The sequence below is a fragment of the Anomaloglossus baeobatrachus genome, chromosome 1, assembly GCF_048569485.1.
Source record: "Anomaloglossus baeobatrachus isolate aAnoBae1 chromosome 1, aAnoBae1.hap1, whole genome shotgun sequence".
NCBI lineage: Eukaryota > Metazoa > Chordata > Amphibia > Anura > Aromobatidae > Anomaloglossus > Anomaloglossus baeobatrachus.
Window position 1 is genome coordinate 51,476,494 of NC_134353.1, and position 12,367 is coordinate 51,488,860.

The 12,367-nt window shown below is 45.0% G+C and overlaps 1 protein-coding gene across 1 annotated transcript in view; it reads right to left on the reverse strand.

Moving 5' to 3' along the window:
• The window catches only part of LOC142277461 (histamine H2 receptor-like), a 152,145-nt gene that overhangs the window by 91,352 nt on the left and 48,426 nt on the right, over positions 1 to 12,367 (reverse strand). The window contains exon 2 of the mRNA XM_075332643.1: positions 8,202 to 8,489. Within this exon, the coding sequence (XP_075188758.1) occupies positions 8,202 to 8,473 (272 nt within the window). The 5' untranslated portion in view covers positions 8,474 to 8,489. The remainder of the gene's footprint in view (positions 1 to 8,201; positions 8,490 to 12,367) is intronic.

Below are 12,367 nucleotides of genomic sequence, written 5' to 3' on the forward strand. Positions count from 1 at the left end.
TGCGCCTGACAAGTTGCTTTTAAAGTATTGGGCATTGTCTCATAAAGTAATGATCTCTAATAAATGGTACTGGTTAAATATTTCACCTAATATAATCAGTTTTTTCAATGATCAGATATCAGATATGATTCATAGACGGTCTTTGGAAGCCAAGTGGATCCTAAATATATGTCAATAGTGTTTCACTCAGCCAGCCAATTTTTCTTCTATGCTAATGAAGGACAACATTCCCATGACAACTATATAGGAAACCCAAAAAGATCTACAAACTCATCAGAGCCAAGTCTTGATAGAGACTATTCCAAAGCTACCTGCCAACACCGTAGAGACTGTATAGTCATCGGAACAAGTTTTGTATATACACTATAAGTAGTGTTGACAGTGTTTTTGCCTCTGGACCCAATCTTGAGGTGATCGCAGGAGGCCCAGACAGCTCTGCCACGAAGCCAGGATGCTGAATTCCCCCTGTAACTGGGGCTAATATACCAGCCCAAGTTTCAGGGGAAATCAGCAAAAAAGGTATATTTAAATAAGATACCCCTCATTCCCATAAAAGTGTGAAATAAGTGAAAAAAAATAAAAAAAGGTAATAAAAAAATGACACTGCCATTCTAAGTTTCTCTTTCGATCCCTACCTCATTGAAAAACAATATAAAACAAAATACGGTAATTTCTATAGAAAGCGGAACGGAATTTTAATTATTTTTCTAGTTGCCTACTGTGAGCGTAAAAAAAATTGTGAGAAATAAATACATTTTTCCTATTTTTTTTTTATTTTCCTCCCGTTTAAAAAAAAGGAATACAAAATTTACATAGAAATTAAGCCTCAAGTATTGTGAAAAAAAGAGGCAAAAATTATTTTAGTATATGCGTGAAAAAAAAATGTTGAAGCCTTTAAAAGCATAAGTGCAAAAAAACCCAAAAATGTGGGAGAAATGGCCTGATAAGTCAAAGGGTCAGATGATGACATATAAGGATACTGTTACATGTATAAGGACAGACTCAGGGTTAGGGTTCCCATTTACTCTCTGAGACCATGCACATTTAAACGTTGCTCTTTTCCATTGGGCATTTAAGGGTTAATCCTTTCCCTGGTGCAGCAGCAGACTTCCTCAGCTGTCTTCAGTTGAGCACTTCCGGGCTGTATTTAATCCCTCTGCTTCTTGGAGAGGTTGCTGGTTATTCTATTCAGTTAGGAGCTAGCCAGGGAGCAGAGAGGATGTGTTCTTCTTACTAGCTGCTGTGATTGTTGTAAGTGGTTTCTACTACCTCCTTTTCTTTGTACCCTTACACCTTTGGTTATTCCCTGATGCAGGTTTTAGGTGTGTATGATTTTTGCTTACCCCTGTTAGTCATTCCTTGTTGGTGGGGTCTTGGGATCTCCATCCCGGTCTGTTTCCTGGGTGGTGAGGACATAGTTATCAGGGCTAGGACAGGAAACAGGGCCATGATGGAGGCTTGACCCTGACTACCTTTAAAGTCTACTGTCGGGATAAGGGACAGCACAGGGACTCCAGTCCTAGGGTTAGCCAAGGTGCCCCGTTACCATCCCATTCTTCCCATTACAGATACTCGGTCTGTTCCCTGGGTGGTGGGGATGTTGTTATCAGGGCCAGGACAGGAGACAGGGCCATGTTGGAGGTTTGACCCTGACTACCTTTAAGTCTACCTTTGGGATAAAGGACAGCACAGGGACCCCAGTCCTATGGTCAGCCAAGGTGCCTCGTTCCCATCCTAATCTCCCCATTACAGATATTACTTTCTATGTCTACAAGATGGTACTAGTGGCTTTGTTTTCTTCCATTGTGGAAAAAGAGCTAATTTCCAAATAATTAATTAGCAAAAATGTAAAAATACCCCATCTCATCATATTCTTTTTTTTTTTTAAATTCTTTATTTTAAAGCCAAACTCGTATCAAACAATACATCTCCTGCTCCCAACTGGGACGCAGGTATTATTACAGAAATGACGGTAGAATATATACAAACAATAAGCACACATATGCAATTCCCATCCCCGCTACTACTCAAGTCTGGCCCAATTTACATATTTTATAAGCCGACCCAACCTAATGTAAGTAGGGAGAAGAGCGAAGAAAAAGAAATCAAGCCTGAAAAAAGATTGAAGGATTGTAGAGAAATAAAGAAATAAAGAGAGGGGTAGGAGAAGAGAGCAGGAGAGAAGATCAGGAAGTAGTGTAGAGAGGAAGAAAGAGAGGGGGAGAAAAAATGCGAGACATCAGATCGTTAATCCGCGAAACCCACTGTGTCACCGTGGGGGGGGTATTAGACTTCCAACCAAGCGGAATGCAAGACCTGGCAGACATGACCAGAAATCTAAGCAAAGATCTCCTATATTTAGAGACCGGGAGTTCGGATAGCTGTAGAATGAATAGCTCCGGACCCATTTTTCCAGTAGTACCGGTCACTCGTCTGATTACCTCCCCCACTTCTGACCAAAACCGCTGCAGAGAAGGGCAAGACCAAAAAATGTGCACAAAATCACCCTCCCCCTGACCGCATCTCCAACAACCCGGGTCAACTGAGGGAAACATTCTATGTAGTCTGGTCGGGACCCTGTACCACCTGGCCAACAATTTGTAATTAGCTTCCAACAGTCTGGAACTGATCGAAGTTCTATGTGCTAGCTGGAGGATGTTGTTTCTTTGTGAGTCGGATAAGCTAATCCCCAGGTCCCTCTCCCACTGCAGGTCACTCTCCCACTGCAAAAGGTAAGCCGGGGGGGGCAAATCCCCCGGATCTGATAACATGTTGTATACCAAGGATAGAGAGTGCCGCAAGACTCCCCCTCCCAGGCACAACTTTTCAAATCCCGTAGGAGGTCCGGCATATCGACTGAAGTGAGGGAGGGAGTGCATGTAGTGCCTCATCTGCATAGCCCTCCAATCCCCCAAGGGGCCCGGAGGCAAGAAGCCCCGAATATCCGCTAGTGAAAACCAATCCCCCTCTCTACCCAGATGACAAGCTCTGAATCTGCCCCCCTGAACCCACCCCCTGAAGACCGGGTCCAAGAGACCAGGACGGAATTCCGGGTCGCCCAACACGGGTGTCATAGGGGAAGGCACTGGCAAAAGGAGTCGTCTGACCTCCCTTCTCGAACAACATTCAACAGTGGCGCCGATGGTAGGGTGAGATCTCAGAGCAGGCAGGGAGAGGTTCAAAAGCCAGGGGATGGCCGGGAGATGTATTTCCGAGAAGCTCTGTTCTAGGGCCACCCACGGCTTTGTGCTGGAATGGCGGCACCAGTCCAATACCCTAACCATATGCGTGGCCCAATAGTACTTTTTAAGGTCTGGGATACCCAGGCCACCCCTAATCTTAGGTCTGCACAAAAGAGACCGGGAGAGTCTCGCCGGTTTGTTGGCCCAGATAAATTTGATCTGTAAAGAGGCCAGTTCCTTGAAGAAAGAGCTAGGGATCCTAATCGGCAAGGATTGAAAGAGGTATAAGAGACGTGGCAGGATATTCATCTTCAGTATTGCACATCTCCCGAACCATGTGAAGTAGCCCTTCCCCCAGTTAGCGCAGTCTTTTCTAATTGATTGCAGGAGCGGGTGAAAATTCAACTTGTAAATTTGACTAGAGTCCGCAGCCAACTGGACGCCCAGATACTTCAAGGACTGGCTAGCCCACCTAAACTCGAACGCGGATTGTAGCGATGTGACTTGCTCAGGAGGAAGAGATATATTTAGGGCCTCCGATTTTGACATATTAATTCTAAAGTTAGATAGAGAGGAGTATGTTTCCAACTCTCTCAGAAGATTAGGGAGGGAAACCCGAGGGTTGGTAAAGAAAAAAAGCAAATCGTCCGCATAAGCCGCGATTTTATAAGTTCAACCAGAGACGTTAGGGCCCGAAATGTTAATGTTGCCTCTGATCCGACTGAGCAGGGGTTCCAGAGTCAATATGAAAATCAAGGGCGAGAGAGGACAACCCTGTCTTGTTCCATTGCGAATGGGGAATCTCTCTGAAAGGAGACCGTTCACTCTGACTGCTGCCGAAGGGATGCTATACAGGGAACATATCCAAGCAAGCATCCTACTCCCCAACCCCACAGCCCGCAGGACCTCCTCCATAAAAATCCAGTTAACTCTGTCGAACGCTTTTTCTGCGTCGGTCGACAGAAGCATCAAAGGCAGCCCATCGGATTTAGCCTTGTGTATTATGTTCAACGCCTTAGTTGTGTTGTCCCTTGCTTCCCTACCCGTCATGAACCCGGCCTGGTCAGGGTGAACAATCTCCCCAAGCAAAGGGGTGAGTCTATCCGAAAGAATCCTAGCAAAGAGCTTCAGGTCTGTGTTGAGGAGGGAAATGGGTCGGTAACTAGAGCACAACGAAGGATCTTTGCCCTCTTTAGGGATGACAACTATATTAGCAGCTAGGGTATCCCTTGGCAAGGGAGCAGCTCCAGAATGTGGGCCATGGTTGAATGCTGAGAGAAATGGGGAAATCAAAATGGAATCCAACTTTTTGTAATAGAGCAGAGGGAAACCATCCGGGCCAGGAGCCTTGCCTGTGGGGGATTTTTTAAGTGCAGACCAGTATTCCTCCTCCGAGATGGGTCTTTCCAGATCGGCCGCAGCCTCCGGCTTGAGATGTCCCAAGCCGGAGTCCGCGATGTACATCCGTATACGGCTACGCAACTCCGTCCTGGCCCTCTCAGACCGCCCCTCATCAATTGCATAGAGGGCAGTAAAGAAATCTTTAAAAGCGGAGGCAATGTCTTTCGGCAAAGTAGCCCACCTATCTCCCGCGATGTGCACCTTAGAGACATATCCTCTCGCTCTCTGAGTCCTCAGAGCTCTAGCCAGGGTCCTGCCACTCTTATTGCCAAATTCATAGAAATGCCGTCTACACCTAGCCAATGTTCCCCTAGCTTTACAGCATAGTAGGGTCCTCAGTTCCTCCCTCTTCTTGACCAAAATGGCCCCCACATCCCCTCCCAGAGACCCCTTGTGAATTGCCTCCAGCTCTCTAATATCTGCCAAAAGGGATGTAGCCCTAGCTTCTCTTTCTCTCTTCAAGCGTGCCCCATGTTTGATAAACAGACCCCTCACCACACATTTGTGTGCCTCCCAGACTATGCCCGGGGACACCTCCCCCCCCCACTGCCACTGAAATATTCCCTCAAGGCATCCCTTATTTCCTGCATTGTCACCGGTTCATCGAGTAGCGAAGTGTTCAGGGTCCACTGACTCTGCCTCCCGATGGGGTAGCCGAGGGATAGAGTTATTGTGATCAAGGCGTGATCAGAGAATGATATGCACTCGATTGAGGAAGCCACCAGAGAATGTAGATCCCCATGTTTAAGGAAAATGAGGTCTAACCTGGAGTAGCAATCATGCGCTGCCGAGTAAAATGAAAAATCTTTGTCTGATGGGTGCATCAATCGCCAAGTGTCTATTAGTTGATGATCATGTAAACCCCGTCGCAAGCGACGTAGTGCCGAATGTGGCACACTGGACACCCCTTTGGAGCTATCCCTCGGCGGCTCCAACACAACATTAAAGTCACCCCCAAAGACCAGAGTACCCTCAGAGAATTCCTCTATCTGCTCAAGGTAACGCAGCAATGTAGGGCATTGACCCGAATTTGGCAAGTAGACCGCCACAAAAGTGAAAGTCTGTGTATCAATGCGTCCCTTAAGCATCAGAAGCCTTCCCTGATCATCCGATCGAGAGTCCAACAGTTCCCATGGGAGCGTACTGGACATTAAGATGCTCGTGCCCCTGGATCTAGAGTCAGGGGAGGGTGAATGATGCACTACAGGGTACCTTCTATCAGCAAGTTTGTATGGTTTTGCCTCACAGTAGTGTGTTTCTTGGAGGAAAGCGACCTGAATTCTGTTTTTCCATAGTAGGTTCAGGAGAATAGACCGTTTCTCCGGGCTGTGAAGACCCTTAACATTCAGTGAGCCCACCCGAAGCTCGGCTTGTTTCTGCTTCGTCATACTCCGTCACTGACCTCTGGAAAAACGAACAACAAATTGCCCCCCAGCAAAAAAAAAAAAAAAAAAAAAAAAACCCGGGGGGAAGGAAAGGAGGGGGGAAACGGATGAGTGGAAGAGGGAGAGTAGAGAGGATGTAGATAAGCGAAAGCAGAGACCCTTTAGCAGGGGAAAGAGAAAGAAGTAGAAGAGCAAAAAGTGGAAAGGCAGAGAGTGGAAAAGCAGCTGTTTTGCCGCACGCAGTACCAGGGACCAGCCCAGAAACTGCTTAGGGATAGTTAGGGACAAGAACTGACATGTGGCCAGAGCTCCAACCCGCGCCTCACTTATGTATGCTTAGTGACCCGGACCCCGATCAAACGAGGAGGGTCTGTCAACTTAACCTCCCGCGGTCCCACCCACCCAAGACGGAAATGCAAACACCCTCCCCCGCCCCCCCCACAAACGACCCAACGTCAACAAATTAAAGTTACATTGAACGTAAGTCAGTACGCTGTGGTCCGTTGGGCCCATCGAATGGCCAGAGCCCTTGCCAGCGGAGCAAGGAGGTCAGGGGACACCCCCAGGCAACCCCCAACCATACTCCTCTCCCGACCACCCAGCCATCACTTTGGTCACTTCCCCGACCCATCAACAACCGAGAGATTTCATGACCCTCCAAGATCATCACAGTGGGAGGATTGGACGTCATCCCTCCTCCTTCGCCGTCCAGTTGGGGCCTGAGGTTCCCACTCCATCCAGTCCGGGATTGAGCAGTCTGGTATTCCAAGAAAGTCATACAACTTTGAAAGCTCAGAGTGCCTCCTCAATGGGAACACGGTGTCCCCCTTGCGGACAATTAGATGAAAGGGGTGGCCCCATCTGTACGAGGCGCCTGCCTCTTTGATCTTGAGCAAAAGGGGGTGAAGCAACCGTCTCATATATAGTGTGCGGCCAGAGACATCCGGGAATAGCTTCACCACAGCCCCATCTACTTCCACAGAGCCACGCGACCAGGCTCCCTGAAGAATCCTCTCTCTGTCCCCATAGTAATGCAAGCGACATAATACGTCTCTGGGGAAGGAAGCAGATCTGGGGCCGGGCCTTGCAACCCTATGAATTCTGTCAAAGAGATAGGCGGCCTCAGGTGGGCGATCAGTGACTTGATTGAATATAGATAAGACTTTGGTGCGCAGCATATCTTGGGGCCAGTCCTCCGGAATTCCCTTCAGCCTTATATTATTTCTTCTGCCCCTATTTTCTTGATCGTCCAATAGCAGAGCAAGCTCCCTAATGCGGGCATTAGAAGACTCACAGTCCCGTTCAATCCTTTCCATTCTAACCTCCAGGGACTCCTGTGCTTGCTCTGTTGCCTCTATTCTATCTTCCAGCACCACCATTTCCTCTCTCAGGGTAGTCAGCGCCACCTGCTGGGAGGATTCTATTCTGGCCACCACATCCTCCAGATCTTTTTTTCTGGGGAGGGCCAATATAAGCTCTCTCAAAGCCTGCAAGTCATCCCGAGAGGGGCCAGGGGGCTGGTCGCCTGTCATCAAGGGGTCTTCTGCTTGCCCCAGAGAAGGGGGTGTACCTGGGGTGCAGAGGGACAAAGGGAATCCCAGCACTGGTGATCCCCCGGATGTCGAGGCCTCCTCTGTCTCCTCAGTGACAAGCTGTGTGGCCGGGCCTGTGGGTCCCCCCCTCCTCCACGCCTCTATACCTTGTTCTGCAGCCGCCGGTCTCACTACTGTGGCGTTCGCTCGTTTCTCCCCTTCACCAGACGCCCGAGCTGCAGAGGCTGTGGGCGGGCGCCGGGTCGCACCAGGGGAATCCCCAGCCGGGGAACGCTGCAGAGACGCCGGCGCCATCTTGTCCTGGGCCGCCGGCGGGAGCTCCCGGCCCGGCCCCGCCAGGTATCTGGAGAGGCTCCCCTGGGACTTCTGGCTCCCTCCGGGGGATGCGGAGGTGGGGGCACCACCCGGTCTTTTCTTGGGGGCCATCCTGGATGCGGAGGGACCGCGGTAATCTGTAGAATTAAGCTGTGGGCGCAGGAGCTCTGGAGGGAAGCTTCCTCACGCCACCATGTCTAGGACACGCCCCCCTCATCATATTCTTATGGTGATTTGTGATTTTGGTGTAAAAAATATTACTTATTGCATCTACTTCACACGTTCCTTGACTGTATTGTGATATTACAACAACATAAAATGAAAGGAAGTTATCAATAATTTATTATATAAAACTGAATTCTTACCTAAAAGGCATAACGAGACAAGCCACCAGGAGGTCGGCCATAGCCAGGGACATGATGAACATGTACGTCACTGTTCTCAGTCTCTTTTCCACCGCAGGACAAATGAAAACCACTGTGTTCCCCAAGAAGGTGACCAGATCAATAACAGTTAGCAACAAACCAACCACCACCTGCTGAGGAGCGATTTGAGATGTCTTATTCCCGTCTCGTCTCATCCCCGAGGTGCCAAGCGAGAAGTTGGAGATCAATGACACATTTTTGTCCATCGGCATTTTCAGCTGTTATGTCCTAAAACACAAAAGAGACAGAAAATTGGTCTGGTAGAAAAAAAATCTGTTCTCCAGCACGTAATATCCAATGCTCTTTATATAGCCATTCAGCAGATTCTCTGGAGAATTGTTTATGCTTAATATCAAGATTGAAGAGATGAGAAATTACAGAGCAGCATGTGTCCTAGTTACATAATGCCGAAGAACAGAAGCTTCCGAAAGCGACTGCACCTCACACATTGTCTGACACCTGCGTATGGGAACACCATCCTGCCCAAGTGCTCACATCTAAAGCTAATTAACTTACTAGCAGTACATAGCAGTTGTTTTCTTGTTCATAAGGGCAGTATTATAGTAGTCATATTCTTGTACATAGGGGCAGTATAATAGTAGTTATATTCTTGTACATAGGGGGCAGTATTATAGTAGTTATATTCTTGTACATAGGAACAGTATTATAGAAGTTATATTCTTGTACATAGGAGCAGTATTATAGTAGTTATATTCTTGTACATAGGAGCTGTATTATAGTAGCTATATTCTTGTACATAGGAGCAGTATTATAGTAGTAATATTCTTGTACATAGGAGCAGTATTATAGTAGTTATATTCTTGTACATAGGGGCAGTATTATAGTAGTTATATTCTTGTACATAGGGGCAGTATTATAGTAATTATATTATTGTACATATGGGCAGTATTATATTAGCTATATTCTTGTACATACGAGCAGTATTATAGTAGTTATATTCTTGTACATAGGGGCAGTATTATAGTAGTTATATTCTTGTACATAGGGGCAGTATTATAGTAGTTATATTCTTGTACATAGGGACAGTATTATAGTAGTTATATTCTTGTACATAGGAGCAGTATTATAGTAGTTATATTCTTGTACATAGGGGGCAGTATTATAGTAGTTATATTCCTGTGCGTAGGGACAGTATTATAGTAGTTATATTCTTGTACATAGGGGCAGTATTATAGTAGTTATATTCTTGTACATAGGGGCAGTATTATAGTACTTATATTCTTGTACATAGGGACAGTATTATAGTAGTTATATTCTTGTACATAGGAGCAGTATTATAATAGTTATATTCTTGTACATAGGGGCAGTATTATAGTAGTTATATTCTTGTACATAGGGGCAGTATTATAGTAGTTATATTCTTGTACATAGGGGGCAGTATTATAGTTGTTATATTCTTGTACATAGGGGGCAGTATTATAGTTGTTATATTCTTGTACATAGGAGCAGTATTATAATAGTTATATTCTTGTACATAGGGGCAGTATTATAGTAGTTATATTCTTGTACATAGGGGCAGTATTATAGTAGTTATATTCTTGTACATAGGGGCAGTATTATAGTAGTTATATTCTTGTACATAGGGGCAGTATTATAGTAGTTCTATTCCTGTACATAGGGACAGTATTATAGTAGTTATATTCTTGTACATAGGGGACAGTATTATGGTAAATATATTCATGTATATAGGGACAGTATTATAATAAATATTTATTATACATAGGAGCAGCTTTACAGTAATTATGATCTTGTAATATTGCTGTACATAGTAATGCGGCTCCATGCACCGTTAATAAAGATACAATGCTTGGAGAAATTATAGGGTTGGTTCATGCTGTTCATTAAATTTAGACTTTGGATGATTAAACATCCTATTATTCATTTACTGACTCTGAGTCCCACTGACATATGTATAAATATATATATGACATTTTATAGAACAAACAGTAGTATATATACTAGCGGGATCGCTGTAAGTGTTGGGACCTCCATCCTTTGCTTCTTGTCATGATACTTTCTCTAAGGGACGCTCATTTGCATACAGATTTTTTTCAGTTTAGTACCAGCTTTATACATTTGTATATACAGTTAGGTCCAGAAATATTTGGACGGTGACACAGGTTTTGGTATTTTAGCTGTTTACCAAAACACATTCAAGATACAGTTATACAATCAATCTGGGCTTATAGTGAAGACTCATGTTTTATTTGAGGGTGCTCACATCCTAATTGGAGTAGGGGTTTTGGAATTGCAGCTCTTTATTATGTAGTTGCCTCTTTTTCAAGGGACTAAAGGTAATTGGACAATTAGCTCAAAAGCTATTTAATGAGCTACATGAGCTATTCTTTCATTAATACATCATCAATTAAGCAGGTAGAAGGTCTGGAGCTGATTCTAGATATGGCATTTCTATTTTGAACCTGTTGATATGAACCCACAACATGCAGTCAAAAGAGCTCTCAATGGAAGAGAAGCAGACCATTAATAGTATGAAAAAAAGAAGAAATCCATCAGACAGATAGTAGAAATATTGGGAGCAGCCAAGTCAACAGTTTGGTACATTCTGCAAAAAAAAAAAAAAAAAAAGAGTGCACTGGTGAGCTTGAGAACTCAAAAAAGCCTGGACGTCAACAGATGACAACAGTGGTGGATGATAATAGAATCCTTTCCATGGTGAAGAAAACCCTTCACAACATCCATCCAAGTGAAGAACATTCTTTAGGAAGTTGATGCCTCAGTATCTAAGTCCACCATAAAGAAAAGACATCATGAGAGCAAATGCAGAGGGTTCACCACAAAGTGCAAACCAGTAATGCGCCTTAAAAAGAGAAAGGCCAGATTAGACTTTGCCAAAAAACATCTAAAGAAGCCAGACAGTTCTGTAAGAACAGCAGAGGACACACGAAACTGGGGTCAACCTGGACCAGAATGATGGGAAAAAGAAAGTCTGGAGAAGGCTTGCAACGATTCCTGATCCAGAGCACATCACGTCCTCTGTAACACATAGCGGAGGCGGTGTGATGGTGGGGCATTCATGGCCTCCAACACCCCTGGGTCACTAGTGGTTGTTGATGAAGTGAGGGAAGACAGAAGGAGACCGATTAATTCTGAAGTGTAGAGGGCGAGACTTTCTGCTCAGATTCTACCAAATGCAGTGCTGATTGGATGGCGCTTCACAGAGAGATGGAAAATTGCCAAAACATCCTGCGAAAGCAAAAAATTTAAATATGCAATGGCCGAGTCCTCACCAGATCTCAGCCCCATCGAGCTGCATTTCATAGTTTTATAGTGTTTAAGGTTGAAGGTAGACTAAAGTCTACCGAGTTCAACCTATAGCTTAACGTTTTGATCCAGAGGAAGGCAAAAAAAAACCCTTGGGGAAGACAGTAAGCTTCATATTAAGGGAAGAAAACCCTTCCCGACTCTACATACAGCAATTGGACTAATTCCCTTTATCAACGCCCCATCACAGAATCTGGTGCACATAACCAGTAATATTATTTTTTCAAAAAAGGCAAAATTGTACACAGTATTTTCAGTGTGGTCGCTCTAGTGACTTATATAGGGGTAAAACTATGTTCTTCTCATGAGCATCTCTGCCTCTTGTTTGTTTTGTTTTAATGTTTTGTTCATTAAGGCAAAAAAAGTAGAATACATAGTCAACAGAAGACACAGACTTAACTAATATTGTTACGATTGTTACGATTGTTACAAAGGCTTCCCTTATGTCTCCGTGACACTTAGTACCTGTTCAAAATCTGACCTAAGCCAGACATCATTAGGCTTATCCAACAGGCAATGGGGAAGATCAATCTAGGTTGTCAGTCTGGTTTCTGGATTAACATGAAACAGTTTTCTAATCTTGAGTAACAAAGGAACTAGGAAAAGAAGAGAAGAGGAGAGGGATAGCTTGAGTAAAGGCAAGCGAGGTTGTTTCACTTGAAGTTCAGATAAAAGAGTCGAGTCAGCAATCTCAGGAAGCGAATAGAGAGAGGGGATAGAAGAGACAGGAAGAAGGGGAGAGATTTTGGTCATAGGTCCAATCCTACCGTGGACATAGTGATCTGCAGGTCTCCACTCAACTC